The sequence below is a fragment of the Phoxinus phoxinus genome, assembly GCF_949152265.1.
Source record: "Phoxinus phoxinus genome assembly, chromosome: 3".
NCBI lineage: Eukaryota > Metazoa > Chordata > Actinopteri > Cypriniformes > Leuciscidae > Phoxinus > Phoxinus phoxinus.
The window spans coordinates 15,987,094-16,008,403 of NC_136878.1; the positions used below are offsets into that span (position 1 = coordinate 15,987,094).

Sequence of the window (21,310 nt, forward strand, 5' to 3'; positions counted from 1 at the left end):
AATCTCTGTGGAAAAAAAAAAAGGTTAGAGCAGTGAATTGTCTATGTTGTAGTCTTGTCTCTGGTGTCAGTAACTTCATATCTATTCAGCTTCCTAACTGTTAACCAGATGGTGCATTGAAATCATATACAAGCGTGCCTTCAGACACATTTCAAATTAGGTTATCATTTGTGGATAATTTGAAGAGCATCTGAGAATTTCCTTGAAACAGAAACATAAAAAAACTACACAATCCATAGACTGCTTAACAAGTTTCCTGAATGCAAAGAGATGCGACGTTTTGTACTGTTTGTAGCATATACAATTGTATCAAATTTTTAAGGGATTCAAAGAACAATTGTTTTATATCAGCAGTAAAATGGAAAAAGGAGTAACATTTCTGTGCATGTATTTGATGAATAAGAAAACTGCCAAAAACACTGGCTCATTGCTCATTAAAATGTCTCCCTTCCTGAATATATTGCCCATGGCTCATTTGATCTATCCCATTGTGTATTCTTACTGTACTTTCAATGTTTTGGTGAAGTTAGAGCTCATGCAAATGGTAGCAAAGTCAGACCAGTTAGAACCTCTCTAGAACAAAACAAAAAAAATCCATCTCCCAAAAAGTATTTGCTTATGAAGCTTACTGTTTAGAGAGCTACTTCAAAGCCCTGAAGGTTGATTCATATATTTACATGTTCAGTGATATCAGTATAATGATGGAAAAAAATGACCCCCCTCTGTAACCCCCAAGCATATATTACAGCTTGCTTAGTAGTTCTTCAACACTATCCTTCTGTGCTTCGTGTTCATGGAAGCAGTGCTTTCTGGTGCCCTACTCATCTTTAAAATTTGATACAAATGGTGAATAATACTCAACTCACTCTGTAATTTGTCTGAAAGATTAAATTTCAGCTTACCATAAAAAGCTGAGGAAAACAAAGACGTTCAGAGCCTGATGGAAACTATCATTCCTGAAACAATTAAATGTAACAATGAAATACTATCTTCAGGACTTTCACTGCCTCAGATGAACTTTAGAACAACTAATCATACAGGAATCATTTACAATTACAACAAATTGCTCTTTCATCTGTTTTTTTTTTTTTTTTTTTAAACGTATGGTGCTGTCCCCTCTGAGAACAATAGGCTACTGTATGTTTTGAGGAATCTTAATTATGAATACGATTTTTATGGAGGGTATTTATAGCTTGGCTCACTTTGGTTTGTGTATGTTGATTACACAAGAGCCATTATTAAGCTACTGGCATTAACTTTGTGTTTTTAAACCCAAACAATCTTAAATAGTTTGAATTTCCTTGCCGATATAGAAATGTATCCATTTGAATAGTGACCTTTACCTTTACCTCAAACTTTCCTTATATGAAATAAAACTTCCCCTGAAGCACAATGATATACAAACTACCACAAATACACATACCCACTCTAAAAATCATGAAACTGTTTTTCGTCAAACTTTGTAATGCAGTTTTCCTCTGGTAGGAAACAAACAATGCATGATATTTCTCTTTTGCATAACTCAGTTTACAGAAAAACGTTGTTTCTAAATGCCGCCCACTATGAAAGGTTATTCACATTATACATTCGAATTGCTTTCTCAAATGTAATATTGCCCCCTCAGGTGCATCATTTATGTCTATTGGATATGTAAATTGTTTCTTACTCAGTGCCTCTATCCAACTAAAGGGGAGATTATTGCATTATTGTGAATCTATAGTATGAAACCATTATACATGTTTGCACATTCCTCCATTATGGGCCACATTACACATCCGTTAATGCTATATCATATGCATTTATAATATATGTTATTTGTGTTAAGCTATTAAGTATATTTTGAGGTGCCGCTATTTACAGAATAAAATGCTTGCTCAGCAAAATAAAAAACAACAACAAACAAACAAGCAATGGAAGACTGAAGATATTAGCCTACTGTATATTCCGGTCCTCAAATTTGTTTACATGTTCCAAAAAATTAGACTACACAGCATAAGGATTTTTTCCTGCCTTCCTTTTTCCTGTTTTTATCACTACGCTTGTACGTGTTCGCAGCATTTCAGCGTAAAGTATACTGTAAAAAATAATTGTATATCAACTTAAAAAAGTGAACACCACAGAGTGGAATCAGGTTTTTTGAAAGTCGAAACATCTGTGTTTTCATTGGCAAATGAATAGCAGGATTTCTCTCTCTAGCAAGCTGGGAGTGTGAAATGGAAAAACTGGAGTGGAACTGTTTTCATTGGCATATATGAAATAGCTGGCCAGTTTTTGTCTGAAACATACATTAAACATTAATGAAAATTAGCTAAATTGAATTTGCAATCATGTTGCAGTACTAAATATATCAGCAAGGTTGTTATCTGTGGCCTTGTGCCTACGGTTGAAGCAGCTGTGCTGATAATACAACAGCAATTGTGTTTTTATGTGATATTGCTTCATTTACGTGCACTATAAAACTAGGAGCATCTTGAAAATCTTCTTAAGAAAGCAGTTAGGAAAATTCTTAAGATAAATTCTACGATGTGCGTAAGAATGTTCCTAAGTGCAATTCTTGAAAAATTCTTAAGACGTTCTCAAATATTTCCTTAACACCGACCAAACCTTAATTTTCTTCTTAAGAAAACATTTAAGATGTTCTTATTTGATTGAAAGGTGGGTATTGCTTAAGACTTGGAACATGAAAACAACCTGAAAGCCTCGCTGCATCCGAAATCGCATACTGTCTGAGTTGCTACTACATTTGAATTTGAACTTACTTTACAGACGTTAAAAAAATGTGTTCGATATAGTATGAATGTATAGGTAGGCCTATATGAATGAAATTCATATCTTTTTTCTTAAGTCAGAAAATAAGAAGAAAATAGCAGTTAAGAAGAATTTTATTCTTAAAGTCCACGTGAACCAGAAGTTGCAAATTACTTTTCTCCAGTGTTGTGACGTATTTCTAAGTGAAATTGAATATTGAACAGAGGGCAGGGTTTTAGTGTCAGCGCTCCTCCTCTCCATCTCTGCTCATATACTAACGGTTTGAGGGGAGTGTTTAAGTGTTTTCAACCCAAGCCGTCAAACTGACGTCATCAGAAAAGGAACGCCATTTCAGACCGGAAGTAACTTCTCAGACTTTGATTAAAGATTACCACGGCAAACATTTTTTTCTGTATTAACTTGCATGGATTATTGTTCACCACAAGACTAATAATATGCGCTAACAAAGGAAATAGGGTCAGTTTTGATTTCATGTCGACTTTAAGAATGTTTTGTATTTAAACATAAAATATTAATTAGAAGGTTCTTAGATTTAATTATATATTTTCACATGTATGCCTATGGAAAAAAAGTACAAAACCTTGTTTGTACCATGAAATATTGTAAAGTAAAATAATAGGAGGAGCGACAGTGCAAGTTAATTGGAAGAAATCCAGCAGCTGCCACAGTCGTTAAGCGTTAAACTGTTTTTAGTGAAGTCATTTGACGACAGGTAACAATATTTCTCCCTATTAGATTCCAGACGACACACTTCAAACGCAACATCAAAATTCAATTATATGACAACGCATGAATATTCCCACCTGACTGGTGCTGATGCTTGTGGTGAACTTGACTCCGCCCACCTCAGTGCGCCATTGGCTGGTTCGGCTAGTGAGCGTGCGGCACCTGCAAGTCTGAGTGCACTAGAACGAGGCTCTCAAGCAGGGAGGGCGCGAGCCTGCACGGTGTCTGAAGTTCAGCGTACAGGAATGATGTTTCCTGATCATTCAGAAAGAAGTCAGAGCATTAAAGTGAGAGAGAGACGGTTAGAGCTGAAAACAATGAACTGTCACAACATCACAATAACGGGCGAATTTGCCCCCTAAAATGATTGAGAGAAAAAGAATAGAAATGGGAAGTAACGTTACTGTGAAGGGACGTCGGCGCTTTTTTGAGATCATCTTGGTTCTCGCGCTTTGTCCAACCTGCACCAACGGTCGAGGTAAGAGCTGTAAGCGGGAGGAAATATGTTGTGATATTTACAGTATTATAAGCGCAATAAATCTCCTGTTGTCATTTGTTCAACTTTTATACTGGGTAGAGAATATCAGGAGACCTGCTTGATCTCCTCTTTGCCCACGCGATCGTGCACGCGGTAGCGTCTATCTCTGAAAAAACTGCCACACAGACTGCGTAGTTTTTAATCCGTAGGCTACCTACTAAGTGAGCTTTTTTTAAAAAAATGTTGTTTTGGCTGTATATTCGCCGTTTTTAACGGATTCGGTTGATGTAAACACCGAGGTGACAGTTAGATTGAAAGTTTGTAACATTCTGTTCTGAAAAAGAGCAGCAGTTTTCCCATGTATCAGTGTCAAGATTATTGGTAAAATAAAAGGAAACTGAAGAAATGTGTTGATACAGCTGGAGTAGCCTACATTAAATAGACAATTTCGATAGAAAGTCCATGTTCAACAGGCGACCATATATTTGAGTAACGTTAGTTCTAGCTTTCTAGATCACACACATTCTCTAAATGCAGCTCGCTGTTATTTAAAACTTATGCTGAAATCAGTTTGTGAGCGCATATATACCCGACTCGAGACAAACATGACTTAAGATAGTATGTATTAAAATGATGTGTTCAAAAGTAGCTAGCTATTGTCCTGCTGTCTCTTTACTCTTGTGTGACTAAGGTGAAGTGAAGTGGATGGACTGTCAGGCGATATGATGCCAGTTATTATTTTTCCTTCGATATACAAGGCTTCATGGAAAACATCAATGGATGTTAAAGCGAAGTATTGGTTTTGAGCAATAGGCCTACTGGTATTACATGTTTTGTAATTTATTCGTGTATAGTACAGTGACACTTTACAACAAGGGCCCTTTATAAGCAATTAGCTATCATTAACTATGAGCAATACATCGGTTCCAGTATTGATTAATCTTTGTAAACGTCAGTTAATAAAAAAAATACATCTATTCATTGTTAGTTCGTTAGGTCAGGTCCATTAATTAACAGATACAACTTTTGATTTTGATAATGTAGCCTACTAGTAAATGTTGAAATAGCCTAAGTTAAGATGAATAAATACTTTATAGGAAACTTCATGTTAACTAAGGTCATTATAATGTTAATAAATATTATGAATCCCATAGAACACTTAAACATATATTTTAATAAAATGCTAAAGTATCAGGCTTATATAGAATCTAAATTTGATAAAAAATCGATCGTTGTGAGTAAAATCTTTATAAAACTTTTATTTTTTTAACTATCCAGTTGTCACGAAGGACTGTAAAAGCCTTGAGGCTGTAAGCTGCACAAAAAGTCAGCTTTTAAGTCACGGCTTGTTATTTTTGTCTGGGATGTCTTGAAGCTTGTCAGGTTTAGCTATTCTGAAATCAATGTGGATGAGCATCAAATCTGTACAACAACTCGCGTGAAGGAGCAGGAACTGAGACCTCTTGCGTGCTACACTGCTCTCAGCAAGCCCAATGGGGCCTATATGAAACTTTAAAAGGGTTCTCAATGCATCCACCCGAGCATGCGTGCCCTGTGGACCCCACATAACGGCACGCGATGGTTAGCTTTCTTTTCTTTTCCCTAACAGAAGGCGGCACAGATTGCATAGACATGAGAGTAAATTAAGGTGTGTCAGCACAAGGTTGGAAAAAACTGAGCTAATAAATGACTCCATATAGGTAGGTTCAAATATGTTTGTTGGCGGAGGTGCATTAATTTATTCTCGCTATTGAAAAGGTAGATTTCGCAAAATTCTCTCATTCTCATCCAGGCATATACCTCAGCTAGAATATAAAGATCTGTTTGACAATGCATAACTTTTTTAACCACATTTTTTTTTACTAGATGTTGCTACAGATGCCTCTTATTAGAAGTTGTTCACTTTTGCTGTACACTTAAATATGGATGCAATGTGATACCCTTTTTCTTATTTTTTAGTTCATAAATATGTTTACATGCACTTTAAAAGTTCAATTTCAGACTAAAACAATAATATTATTTTAAAATTTCATTTAAATGCTTTAGTTTGTCTGAAAATTAACCAGTTGTTGTTTTTGTTTTTTTGTTAGCATTAATTAGGTCTCTGTTAGTCCGACTTAGCAAAGGTGTGCCATAATTGTGCGTATGCAATGCATGCTATTCGGACTACACTTGTCCTTGTGCACTTGCTCCGAAAGACAGAGTATTGTTTTTTTAATGTTGAAGTTTTGATTGAGCATTGTGTAATGTACACTTAGGTAGATGGATGAAGAATGTAGCTTAACTTGGCAAAAACCCACTGTAGAACTACGCAAGTAAAAACATTTCCCCCCCTTTTGCTAAAGGATTTAGTTAGAATTTGAATTATTGCACACACAATGCAGTTTTAGCAGCAACAATCTAATTTTAGTAGCGAAATCGTCTAGCCGCCAAACTCTGCAGTGGACCGTTCGGTGAGAAAAAGCAGCCAATCTGGAAGCGACAGAGGTTATAAAAATCCATCACCAACTCGGGTCTGCTAACAGTGTGCCAATGCAGTGCTGCTCACTGCTCAAATTTACATTTAAATGAAACCAAATGACTGAACACTCACAGATGAGAGTCAGTAAAAAAAGTACCACCTCCTTGTTTTGCAAAAGTACAATTCTCTACCTGAAACTGTTATTAGGCCCTAATGGGATCTGTGTTGGTATATAAGGAAATTACATGATCGATCCTTGTTTTTGTGAAAGAAAAACTATTCTCATATATGGCCTCCAGAGATGGAATAAATCTGGTAAGAGAAAGTACCTAGAGTAGTGTAACCTTGAGCATTATTAACTTATTGGCACAATACTTGAGTGTGAAGAAAATAATATGGGCTTGCTGTGACTGCTTTCTCTATGCACTTCTTCAGCTAGGGGCTCTGTGCAAATATTAATTTTTTTTGGACGAAAGAGTGAATTTAACTTCATTAGTCTAAAGTAGAAGCTACGTGGGCTTATCCACCATCAGGCAGTTTTTCTGGTTTTCAACACCTCTCCCACCTCCAGAACGATCAGTGTTTAACCATGTGCAGTCACTAAAAGCTTTTACATGCTATAAACACACTCATATTCAAGAAATGTCCCATTTTAGCATTTTTGTGTCATTCAAATTTCCTTTATTCTAAGGATATGCAAGCTTATGTTTGAAGACACAAGATAATATATGGGCTCAGCAGATGCTTTCACACATTCTGCAACATTTGCAAAACAAATTCTGATAACATGTGGACATATTGTGCGATATTATGTACCGGTAGTCATAAGTGTTAGATCTTTGGAATCAAGATAATTGGAGCATTATAATAAAACTCTTTAATCTTGTTGCCATCAGTTTATGATTTATATGGTAGCTAACTAATACATTTAGATAATGATTGTCTTAGTAGACAACCGATATTGATTTTAGAAATACATTTTTATATATATAACGATTCAGATTATTTGCATGTTTGTGTCCCCGATAACCGATATAAAGAACCAATATTTGTTTAATTTGGACAATTATATATAATTAATTATATTATAACACCACTGAACTGAACAAACTGTTTTAACCCTTTTTCTTAAAACTGTAATTTCTGTTATTTAACTCCCTCCTTATACAAAACAAAACACACTTCTACATCAATGAATAAATAGTGTCTTTAAAAAAAATAAAAGCTTTGATCAGCTTAACAAACAGGTAACAAATAAAGCATGTGAAAATAATTATAACATTGGAAAAAAAAGCAACAAAAACATCTAAATCTAGAAGCCTGAATACAAAAACTACTACTACTTTAGTGTAGCTAGTACTCCCAGTTGCATCTCCTTATTCATAACAACAGCAGTAATACTAATGATAGGGTCAATACATTTACATAGACTTAATAACAAAATAAATGACTGGGGAGTCTATCAACTTTGCATAAATATAAACATTAGTTTTATAGAGTTTTAAAAGGTTTTTATATAGGCTAAAGAGTTAAAGGAACCGCATGTAAGATTGTGGCCAAAACTGGTACTGCAATCACTTTCAAATTACTGTAGAGCGGTGTATCTCCTCCCCCTCCCCCCTGACTCGAGGTTGCCAGATAGGCTGCAGGATCTAGCAGGAACGTAGGCTGCTACAAGGAGCTTTCAACGGCAAGACTAGAGCAGAGCTGGCAACCTGGATGCCGAAACACTACTGACTCCGTGATTGGTAGATAGGTGGAGGATGGCGCATCAGGCCAAAACACAACATGACAACATCAACATCAGTTGAGGGCTGCGACTTCACTTTTAAATGACAATATCCTGGCCGGACTACTGTTGTCAGTGATATAAGTATTTGAAATGAACATGATTTCTTAATGTCTACTGACATATCAGGGCCATTTTATGATTAATTGAAATACATTTCTTAACATACGGTTCCTTTAAAGGGATAGTTCACTTTAAAATTAAAATTCTGTCATCATTTACTCACCCTCAAGTTGTTTCAAACCTGTATTAATTTATTTCTTCTGCTGAACACAAAGAAAGATATTTTGAAGAATGTCAGTAACCAAACAGTAGTCTGTACCCATTGACTTCCATAGTAGGAAAAAAAAATACTATGGAAGTCAATGGGTACAGACTACTGTTTGGTTACTGACATTCTTCAAAATATCTTTCCTTGTGTTCAGCAGAAGAAATAAATTAATACAGGTTTGAAACAACTTGAGGGTGAGTAAATGATGACAGAATTTTAATTTTAAAGTGAACTATCCCTTTAACAGAATAGAACACTCTGGAATATTTGCTGGAATACAAATATACTACACAATACACATACATTCGCTGGAATATACATTGTCAGAAAAACAAAAACAAATCGACAAATGCTTCACCGTAATTTCCAAGTCCATCTCATCTGGCATTTTATCAGAATTATTAATAGGCAAGGCCCAGAGTTTTTGTCGGTCTAGAGATTATAAAATAACTTGCTGACAGAGCACTTTTTTCATCTATACATTTGCACAGAACTTCTCTTGTGAATTATTTAGATGTTATTAGCGAAATAAAGGTTATATAGTAAATGTTAATATAATGTCGGGAGTTTTAATTGAGTGGATCTTGTTAAAATCTGAAAACAGTGGTCATGCTGGAGCATTCCTGAGCATCAGGTGAGTGAATGGCATTATGAATGCAACTTTACCAGACAAATGATGTTCATAGACAAAACAGAGAGAGAATTAAAGGTCCTGTTCTTCGTGATCCCATTTTTTTTTTTTACTTTAGCTAGTGTGTAATGTTGCTGTTAAAGCATAAATAATACCTGTAAAATTATAAAGCTCAAAGCAGTGCAGTCACGTAACATTCAACTTTTAATAAATAAATTATTGTAATGCATGGCAACGATTTCTTTTACACAACATGGAAGCTTTTAAGGCTATATTCATGGTAAAAATAAAGTATTTATATAAAGTTGTTTGGATGAAAACAATTTCAAAAGAACTATAGCCTACACAACAAAAAAATATTTAGTTAGATTAGTTAGTTACAGTACTTTTTGTATTTCTTTGCAGCAGATGTTTTCAACCCCCGTTGGCATTTTGTCACAGTTACCACATGTACACCTATAAACCATATATTACTAATCAAAACTCGTGCTCACGTGTAACTAAAGTAGAAATAAACAATGGACTTATTTTATTCAACAACACCATCGTTAATTCGACAGACGGACAAAACCATATACCACAAGCTTTTATAACAGTTTGTAACATTTAACATTACAATTTAACCAATTCAAGGTAACAGCCAAACGTAAAAGTATGACAACTACTAAATAAACAGCTTACCATTGTGAAACATCCTGCAAAAGTCGTGCTTGAACAGGTTCTAATCGATCCTCTTCATCTAGTTTAGTTTATTTAGTTTTATTTAGTTTATTTGTTTAGCACATGTTTAGTACAAGTACAAAACTATGCAAGGAGGGAACGAAGCCACTCTAGGCTTGTACAGAGTTCCACTCCTACTCATATTAACTCATGAGACATGCACACTAAACACACAAAAAAAACCAAAAATAAAATACAAACAACAAACGAAACAAAGCGAAAGCATAAACCGAAGAAATAGTAATAAAGAAAAAAACAAAACAAAACAATACAAAACAACAATTCAATAACACACAAGATGATCAATCTCTAGATAATAATGCAGAAAAAGCAGCAATACCTAGAAAGGACTACATAAAGGCGTCAGGCTAACAATAGTAGTCTCTTCAAATACTTTTTGAAAGCAGAATAAGAGGACATTGGACTTAATTCACTCCAGAGCTTAGGACCTCTAAAATAAATAAAAAATTGATGTCTTGTAGTTCGTGTGTATGGTAAGAGTAAAGTATTATTGCTATGTCTAGTTTGATATGAATGTACATGTGAAATAGGGATAAACAATCTCTGAAAAGAGTCTGGTAGATCTTGTTTCCTATATATAAACTTATGCATAAGTAGACATGTTTGATAAATATTTACCTTATCAATAGGGAGAACTTTGAATTTATTATAAAGGGGTGCCAAGGGTGTATATCTATTTGAATGAGAGATAAATCTAAGATATTTCTTCTGTATGACTGTTAATTTCTTCAGATAGGTAGGATAGGTAGCTGCCCAAACAATATTACAATAATTAATGAATGGAAACAAAAAGCTATAATATAAGGTTAAAAACGCTGAGGAATGTTCTCCGGGTCTGATTCCGGCTTAAATTGATAAGGTAATATTAAAGACATGTTTACAATAACACTGAGCGCATGCATCTCCACTTTATGGTAAGAGGCGTGACCTTTCCGGGCAACGTGCGCTAAGCTGCTGTCGAATCACAACACAGGAACCGCTGGCACAATCAGAACTCGTTACGTATTTCTGAAGAAGGGACTTCATAGAACAAGAAAGTCATCAGCCCGTTTTTAGGACAGTGAAAACAGCGGTTTACAGATAAGTACATTTTGTGAAAAATACTGTGTTTTTTTTAACATGCGAAACATGAACACATGTTATATTGCACACTGTAAACACAATCAAAGCTTCAAAAACACAGGAAAAACGGGACCTTTAAATTAATCCAACATGCACTTTATTAATGGCTGTTTTATTTCATTAATGTAAAGTAGTTACATCTTTATTGTCAGTTCGTCTCTATTTTCTAGCACCAAGTTGTCGAAACTACATATCAAGCATTTATATATAGCATATCTCATTTGTTAATTAATGGTGTTGTTTAATAAAGTTTATTAATTAAGGGAGGCTCATGTTGACTCATCTCCCCTCAGGCGCAATGCTTTAATGATGGTCTTGCATTTAATTTTCAATTTAAAAAAAAAACAATATTACCAAACCGAGACCTGGTTATGGAAAAATGTTTAAATATCGGGAAAAAATTTGTAAAACTGATTATTGGTCGATCTCTAAAGAGTGCCTTTTTCCCCAGAAGTCAATGGCTGCAAAATATGTATAGGCAGCAGGATTTTATATACTGTAGCCAAAAATGTAATGCAAAATGTGAAACAACAAAGGAGTTGCATGTCAGGAATGTTAAGGCATTATTGTTTTTCTCTTTAGAGATGCACAATATGTTTTGACCTTAAGGTTAAACATTTATATTTACCAGCTTTTTTTTTGCCTTGACTAGAGAATAATGCAAATCTTCTTACAATAATCTACACAAATGCTCTAAATGGCATTGCTGATAAAATCTGGAAGCTTGCAGTTTTTGCATCCTCAGAGATCCCTTTCTTTTTGTGTACAGGACCAACTCAATGCATATGAAGATTTTTTTTCTACTTTTGTAGCATAATAAAAATCAAATAAGCACACAGCACTATCATTATATCACTGTAGTGTGGTAGATCACCGTGGTAGAGCAATGTGGTGTACAGAATTACACATGTTTTGCTGTTGTAAATTTGTTTAATGTCAAAGACAATAAAGAGTGCTGCAGGAATGAGTCCTTAAACCTGGAAATTAGTTATTAGTAATTATCGCTTATTTTCATTGGGAAGTCATGGTTTTTTGAATGGGTTTTTGGTTAAGTGCCTGAAATAATGTCTGTGGTAAACACAAGCTCATGTCTTTTTCACATTTTATTCTTTAAAAAAGAAAAGAAAAGAAGAATTCATCAGTACTCCATGCACTTGTGATTTTTTTGTTGTTGTTGTGAAAACTCATCAACTCACTGCTTTTACAACCTTGTTGTGCTTATACTTATACTTGCTCTCTCGCAAACTATTCTAGCTTAAACTTTGCAACATGTAGATTTTGAAGTTGTAGTTAATTTATATTTATAGTTCATTTATAGCCTAACCTTAGATTTTTACTTCTGCCGATTGTGTTTGGGCATCAAATTTCTTAAAAGTTGTTAATTTGTGAAGATTATCTTTATGAATAAATGTGTACAAACCATAAACTTTTGTTGGTCACAGAGATTATTTTTCTGCAATAATCCAAAAGCCAATAGCTGTTATACTTAGACCTTGTGTTTTTCTGGTTCAGGAACCTTTTCCGTGTCAGTGTTTACAGATGGCACAGACCAAATGAGCTTTTTATAAGCCGGTTTTATGATAGTCCCTTTTGCCCAGGCAGTTGTTAGGTTTGCAGGATTTATTTGTGTCTTCTCTACAAGAAGATCAGTCTCTGTCCTCCAGTAAATTGTTTTATCCACTCACATTAAAGTGAACCATGAAATATCCAAAGTGTTCTTCCTCTCTTTTACAGATTTATTTACCGCTACATGCAGTAAAGTACAATTTGCAGGCCTTCCCAAGGCATCAGAAAAGTATTATTGCAATTCGAAAGTGCATCTTAAAGAAGCACAGTTTTCTGTCTCTGAACGAAGCAGCAAACCATTGGATTTTTATTTTTTTATTTTCCTTTTGTCACTATTTATCAAAGTTTTTTTTGTATAACCAGAAATGCAGTGAGTGATGCGTTCCCCTATAGTTTGAATCAGACTTTTTTGGATCGTAAGTTATGTGTAGTATCGCTGTTTCACAATTATGTAGGAGTGTATAACAGGAGATCAAAAGAAGCAATAAGTGTGGGGGGAGAAACCAAACTTTCATCATCTCTGGTGGCATTTATTGATTTTTCTTCTTTTTCTGCTTGACTAACTTCCACATTATACATACACACTTTCTCCGATCTGCTTTGAGTGGTGTAAAATCACTGTTTGAGTGCCTCAAGCCATTTTCGCTCTCTTGTCTGTGCTTTCCAAGTTTCGATCATAAGTGCCCTTTTCTTTTGTTCCAGTGCCTAAGTTTTTCTGAGTGCAACCTACAGTGGGCTCCACCCGCCTCTCACTGACACTACATTCTTCTTATCCATCCCAGGAGGATGCTTGGCAGCTTTTTTCTTGATTTAACCTACACCTACACCAAGGGTCATGGTAATTCTTCTGCTTTTTTGATGCTGCATTTAGGAGTCACAGAACTAGAAGAGGACAAAAGTGTTCGGGAATGTTCTGTAGTAATTTCACAATACCTTTGATCCATTAGAATGAAGTATAAACATTATACTGCAAAACAGTGCAGTTTCATGTATTAGCTTTCCGCTTTTTCTTCTAAATTAGAACTGTTGATTATTCATATACCAGCCAGTTCTCTGTTCAAGCCAGCAGCGTAATGTTCATTTAGAGGTTAATCTACCTTTAAATCATAAGCAACCAATTAGGCACCCCATGGCACTTACTATTGAAGCCTTTCCCAGATTATAAAGCATTTTTGCTTCAGTCACAAAATATAGCCAATGTTTTTACCCTAACACGAAGGTGACCAATATCAATGACTTTCAAATTAAATTTGGCATAGATTATGTGTAGTCCAAAAATAGTCATATTGATATTCATGATGTCAGAGGCATATGCACAGCATAAGGGTAAGTTGGAGGGTTTTTATAACAGTGTATGCAACCTTAAAAAGTATTCCGGGACAGTTTTTGTTGAAGACATCTCAAGCTCTTACCTCAGACCATACTCGCATCCATATATAGAATAAGGGTCAGAGCATTGGGTCAGCTGATGGGCCAGATGAGATTTAGCTTACGCAGCAATAGGATGACAGGAGAAAGCTAGATCAAATGGAAAACCCTCTGAGTAATAACACTCTCACCTTGAAGTGCTTTACAATATCACATTGCACATTAGGTCAGTGCCAGAAATAACCTCTTTTTTTATTTATTAAAGGGCAATACTTGATAACTACATTTTTTTTATGGCTTTTTTGCTTTTATGAGCATACACGTTTTTAATATAAAAACACAGAGCATCATCAAACATTCCATTCCTATCACAAAAAAATGCTTAGGATGCTGTTTTGTTGGCTGCTGCTTAGGGGCTTGATCAGACAACGTTTCCATTGCTACATATTCCGCATTAAATCTTTGTTTATGCATAGTATTTCAAAGTTATAGTTTGAAAGAAGTTTCACTTGGGCAATGAAGCTTTAATGAAATACCATATTTTTCTCAGATTATGTTTTCTATGCTTAAGTAATGCTTGCCTTGGCACATGTTACACATTTAAGTGACGGATCATGTCAGTTCACCATATGTGCACATCTAGAAGCATGTTTTTAGGACTGCTCGCATGACTGAGGTTTACTGCATGCATACCTTGTCCTTCATTTTGTTCTTCATCTTCATAGATGCAGCTGGCTCGTAGTGATTTAATGTCTCATGCACTGGAAGGACACGCAGATAAAAGCCATCTATGCGAACTGAAGGATCCCCCATTCCCATTTCCATATAATACTTGTCCTTGTTGTGTATAAACTACCTACTATCCAAAGGGCAAATATCAAATTAGGAAATACTATTAAAATCACACCTGAGCTCTTTGAATGTAAAGACTGACTCTAGGTCAGACAGAGATTTTAAAACTGTCCTTCTACCGTCGTTAGAATATCTTATGGTCAGGACTCAGGGACTGTTTGCATGAATACAGAGTCGGCAAAAATGACAGCATTAATGGCTGTGACATTTTATCAGGGAAACATGAGCCACTACATCAACAGAATGGGCATACATGTCTAACGATGTAATTTGTTTGTGTAAATATATCAATGAGTGGGCAGGCGAATATACATTTTGAATAAACTGTAATTAATGGAAACACATTGATTGTGTATCCAGGGTTCAAATAATTAATGAGGTACTATGAAATATTTATGCTGTCTAAATGAAGTGCTTCACTGAAAGCAGTCAGGCTGAAAAGTAAACTCAGCCCCTCTACTAAATCTTAAACAAAACATCAATCTGTTAGCTCGCTTTTCATCAGTGTGCGCTGCGGGACAATATCAGAGCAGAATCAAAGTAATTATGTTCCCTGCTAGAGATAATTGCAGTGCTTTGTCATTATATCATTATGATGGGTCTGAGGTCAAAGGTCGTAATGATTTCAAAGCCTAAGGCTACATATTCATGACATAAACAGGTTTGGTGTACTGTGTTATTGTCTTTTCTAGTTGCAGGACCCAAGGTATGAATTTCAAAACATTTTCCAATTTTTTTTCTTGAATATGAAATGTTGGAACTTTCACATCTTGAATCTGCAGTACTTTGGTTATGACTGAAAGCCTATAATTCAGTGCCACTGCTGGGCTGCTAAAATAGCACGCCTGTAATTTAGCAGATGTCACTTAAACACTAAATCACTCTGCCAGACAAGGTACAGGGACTGTCAACTTAACAGTGATTATTACATCCAGGCCTATTTTGAGATGCATCTTTTCTGAAAGCTAGCACATTACCATTTGATAAAGACATGCGCAGGAAAATGTGTTTTAAGCAGTTTAATTTTATTTTCAATTAAGTTGAAGCAGTTACAAATTTTGTTATGCTTGAGATATATTTTTCTTAATAGATAATTATGCACAAATGTCCTTTACCTAAAAAGCAGCAGACTGTAAAATGATGTGTTCTTAACTTTTACTTCAGAGTAAATATCTTTTTCCTAATTCTTAGTACTGTGTAGCTGAAACCTCTCTAGTGTACTGCCAGATAGCATAAGATCACCAGTCATTTGTGGCACTTGAGGCGGCTCAATCCATTTGTGCTCTTGGGTTTGAATCCCCACATGAGTCTGGTGGTTACGGTTGTGGCTCTGATTTCATTCAGATCAGTAGAGGGAAAGGCACAGAAAGCAGGAGGGGAATTAGCTGGGGTTCATTTGGTCCGTGATTAATTTCCAGCAGTAGTATTAGTGACTCTTAGACACAGTAGGGTGTGGATATTGTAATGAATACTACAAACCACTCTCTTGGGTGGTGTGTAGTGTGTTTTTACACTCTAAAGCCCTATTCGGACAGGACTAGTTTTCTAGGGGGTCGTTAGAGAAATTTGTGTTTCACAGACATACTTTGCGATTTTAATCCCGTCCGAAACTGCCAAGTCTGTGTTTTTCTCACACAACCTCTCACACAAACTCAGTGGTCCTCTGAGTATTCTAATCCCGTTCCCGTCCAAATGCAAATATCTGTAATTGCTGATGTTGTATTATTGTAACGCTTCTCTTCATGTGTTTTTGACCTGAGCTACCGTTTGCACACCAATCTTCGCCATGCTTTAATTTAGTTTCAATATGGATGGTATCCGACGGAAAAATATATACAATTAATAAATTGAGCCAAAACGAGGAAACTGTGAAGACTGCTTATTTAAATATCAGTGTCAGGTAAGATACTTGTCTAGATTTCTCTGCTCACTTGTTTATTATAAACATCCACTGCTATAAAGTTTACTTAAATGTTTTTTTTTTAAATAATAAATGAACATTAAATTAGACATGCGTGACGCACACACAGCACATGACCTTCTGTAATGGCCACGCCTAGAAAACACACAGTCCCACAACTGTAATAAACACGATGTTTATCGTTAGTCCCGAGATGTTAGTCCAGTCCGAATTGGTACATGAAATCACAGATGTCGAGTGATCAGAATTGTAACTCAAACATAGTTTAGAAAAGTAGTGCCGTCCGAATAGGGCTTAAGGTGATTTTATTTCCATGCTCAATTAAATTTTCTTATTTTTTGGCCAGATATTTTTTTCTAGATAATAATCCCATAGCTATACTCCATCTGATCTAATAAAAATTGCTGAATTAACAAATCTTCCTTAGTCAAAACTGGGTTGTGGTCAAGTTCAAGACCTGTTTAAAGAAGAGACTAAATTTAGGAATGATTTTTGTTATGGTTTAACAATTTCAGATATCTAAAAATATCTGCATTTAAGGCAAGACTGTTTTAGCAGAAACATCCATAATAATGCTACGGGTTGTCATGGCATTGTGGAATATCTTGATGAATGACATTTTCTATTTGCATCAGCAGCATGGTATTAGACTTTGATAAATGTTATTTTCCTTGGTTTGTCTTCAGTCAAAGGCCTTTCTTAAAGGCCACCTTTGTCATCATCACCGCTTCCTTTTGATGAGCTGAAACTTGCCACAGTTATAGGGATTTAAAAAAAAAAATACAGACATAAATGTCAGGGTAGGATTCATGTGCAGCTAGAATTAGCTTCTTTCACTGATCTAAGACTGGTTTCAAATCCTATACTTCTCATTATACATGGTCTATTTTTAGTTAGTAATCTTAAAAGGACAACCAAAAACTGCACTGGCGCTTTCCACAGCTTTATCAAACGTAGTTGTGACTTGATGTGTCTTCGGTCTAAGGGCAACAACAACACTAGTGTAATTACCTGCTGAAATCGGAGAGTGCTGAAGCCCAAAGCAAATGTGCAACAAAATAAGATCTTGATCTTGGACTGAGAGGCAGACCGGTTGAGAAGTAATAAGAAGGCATGATATCACAGGGGAGAACAAAGTGCAGTGATTACATTTATCTCTATTGGTCTGCTACAGGGCTGCCAAAGGAGAACAATCCCTGAGCTCTCTATGCAGCAGGTCTGCAGGCTTTACTTGCTCTGCTTTTATTCAAGGCGTATCGGAAAACGATCCTCTTTGCAACAGTCCGAACAATTTGGGCCAAATTCATCTCTATTTAGATCATGTTGGCATTTCTGTGCAGAAACCATGAACAGAGCATAGAGCTTTTGTAGATGCCACTTACACCATTACAAAACATTGCAGAATATTCCTTTGCGCAATCTTATTTTAATATTTTTTTCTGTTGTTTTTATTGTCTTTGTGGACTTCATGAATACATTTCAATGAAAAGTTCTAATGAAAGAAAGTACTAAAACAGAGACTTAAGGTACAGTCACATTAGCATATTTTCACAGGCAAAAAAGGTCCATTGTCAATAGTGTAGCGATTTTATGAAGCACAGCTCACATAAGTCACTTTCAAACCAGAAGTCATTTTCAAGGGTTTGTGTTGGTTAACACTGTACATCCAGTTGACCAACTTGATCAGGATTCACGCTGAGAAATCATTGTGAGGAAATCTTTTGACCTCACATCCATGAAAATTTGCAGAACAGCGGTAAATGTGACCGCACCTTTACAGCATTTAATTTACTGTTTTTTCATGGAAACATGCTACAGTACATGGACCTCATTGGATGACTGATTTTTTTTTTTTTTGTTTAAGGCCATGAACACCTTGTTTTTAAGATGTAGTGTCAAGTTAAAAGAAGGTGAAAGTTAGTTAAAAATGTTTGCTCCCTGCATTCTGCACAATTAATTTTGCTTGTGTGAATGGCTTCTAAGTGTTATGACTGTAAATTAAACCATCAACCCGTTCGTCATGCGTTTCTGTCAGAGCACATCTCTCTGTAATCCTCACTGACATTTCAAACACAGCATGTGTCTTCTTTCCTACGTGTTGCAAGAAAAGAGCACTATCAAGGATGTTTGAACTTAAGAAATGTAGCTGACAGTTCATTATGTAACAGAATATATTGGTATCTGAAGGCCAATTCACTGCACCAACGTTCAATCGGCAAAAACAAGAACCGAATGGTAACAGATGCCGACGGGTAAAACACTTATCTAAGGACAAACCTGTTATACATTAGATTGTCGTGCAGTGTTGATCTATAAAGGGATAATTCACCCCAAAATTTGAATTATCATAAAACTTGCCCTCATGTCATTTCAAACCCATAATATTTCCGTTCATCTTCGAAATGTATTTTTAATGAAACCTCTCCACTAAGGTCTATTCCACCAAAACTGACATCTGAATCGTTTATTCCAAGTCTTCTGAAAAGACATGGTCACTTTATATGATGAACCGGTTTAATTTTGGCTATTATTCATGTATAAATATTGATCAAAGCACATACTATATTTATAAAATATGGTAAATGGAAGCTCAAATGTCCCTGCTCTAAGGCAGAATTATTATTTTTGGGTGAACGGTTCCTTTCAGTATTTCTAATATGCATACTTTATATGTATGCAATTATATGCTAAGTTATTAACCTTTTTATGAACAATGAATTGCAGTCTACTCATTTGATTTCATAAGCATTGCTCCAAGAGTGTCTATTTAGTCCAACAGTACTATAATTAGTAAAAACTTTTTGTATAACTTATTTTTTTCTGTGTGTCATCATTCTTTGGCTTCTTTTGGAAGTATTTGCATTAGTGGGGCAAGCAAAAATAAGTAAATAAAAAATAAAATAAAAGTAGCTTTCTCATTTCTGTTAACCCATTTTTTAGTTGTCTGAATTAGCAAGATCGTGATCTTAATGCAGTGCTAATCTCTTCTTTTGTCCAACATATGTAATTTGTGTATTGTATTTTATAAAGCTTTTCCTCTGATGATTCTGCTTCTCTTCAGCACTTTTTCATGCAGATGTGGCTCTGGGAGGACGACATGACAGGCAAACAAGATGGATACGCCTCCATTATCAGTGGCCAATTTTTCTGGCTCCTCATCCCAGGGGACAGCGCTGGGGTGATGTTTATTAATCGTATGTGTATAATTTCTAATAAAAGGCCTTCAGCACAGTACCGCCTTTGCGCTCCTGAACACTGTGTGGACTGGAAAGTCACATTAGTATGCCAGTCCACTCAAGTGAATAAGAGGTATTGCTAATGCACCTTGTAAGCCTTTTTTGGACCAAAATCCACTTGTGGGATTGGAGATTGGCCTGAATGCTTTTTAAGATCGTTTAGAGGGAAAGAGATGAGGGTGGTGTTATTACATTAATGACAAAATGGTGCAGTGGTTCCTCTTAGTATGACATTTACATGTCATTGCTGCTGCCTTTGTTTTCGTGGAGCATGTTTTGTCACAAGTTTCCTTCAGTAAACGGGTTATCTCTGCATTTAGAGGAGATGCGTGAGAGTGCTAAAGCTAATTTAGTTTTGTTTTCGCAGACTAAGGAGCGGGAAGGCTGTTGATGGGCTGGCAGCCAAGAAGGAAGAAAAGTTTTAATTAAAAACATTTTTTCTGGAATTTATTCTGGAACTTTCCAAGTATTCACACCAAACATAAACAAGATAACAAGTCATGATTTATTTCACGATGTTTTGTTAGAATTGAAAGAAAGATTTGCAAAGTAGATGAAATATGATTGTTGACTGTTGAATATCATACAACCGTAATGATTTTTAAGACTTACTATTGCTTTGATTGACAGATTGAGTTTGACCACCTAAGCAGGATATAGGGATTGGCGATATACACGATTAACCGGTAGAAATATGTCAACCGGTAGAGATTTTGTGACGTTGCTGTGCAAAAGCTTATCACGCAAATGCTTGTCACGGAAGCTTACCGTTTGCGTATGTTTTTAAGCACTGCGGTTTAAAACTATTCTAAACCATTGAAGCGCAATTAGCAGTGAAAGACAACTCATTTCAGGATATGTGTGTGCTCTCAGTCTCAGACGTCTCTCAGAAAGCGCCGAGAAGCAGAGCGACATGAAGCTGAGAAGTGCTTTTTGCCGACTATTGGACTTGAATGGTTAAATGTGTCAAAGTTACATGTATTTCAAAGTGACATGTATTTGCAAGTAAACCGAGTAATTTATTTCTTAAGTGAACGTAAACTGGTCTGAGAAATTTAGGGTGAACAACACGCAAGTATAATGTGCAGCCGGTCTTAAAGTGACAGCATCCAAATGTACCTGCTGTCATTATTAATGCTAATCGAACAACAAAAAACTGAATCAACTTAATCACAAAGTACAATTTAAGTACTGAATCACTTTTGTAACTTTAAGAATAAATTATATATATATATATATTTAATTTACACAAAGACTATGCATTGTTTTTTATAGGCTACATTTGATTACTTTAGGCCTATGCCTTTTGTGTAGTATTTCTTTTTTTATTTTTATGAAACTTACCCACATTAAAGTGTATTTAAAAAAATGCATGAAGC

The 21,310-nt window shown here is 35.5% G+C and overlaps 1 protein-coding gene across 7 annotated transcripts in view; it reads left to right on the forward strand.

Moving 5' to 3' along the window:
- The window catches only part of unc5db (unc-5 netrin receptor Db), a 220,024-nt gene that overhangs the window by 78,361 nt on the left and 120,353 nt on the right, over window positions 1-21,310 (forward strand). For 5 of the 7 annotated variants that reach the window (XM_079605682.1, XM_079605684.1, XM_079605683.1 and 2 more), the window contains exon 1: window positions 3,672-3,973. The exons of the other annotated variants lie outside the window; for them this stretch is intronic. In XM_079605682.1, coding sequence (XP_079461808.1) covers window positions 3,859-3,973 — 115 coding nt within the window. In that variant the 5' untranslated portion in view covers window positions 3,672-3,858. Of the gene's footprint in view, window positions 1-3,671; window positions 3,974-21,310 lie in introns of those variants that run through there. 7 annotated transcript variants of the gene reach the window in all.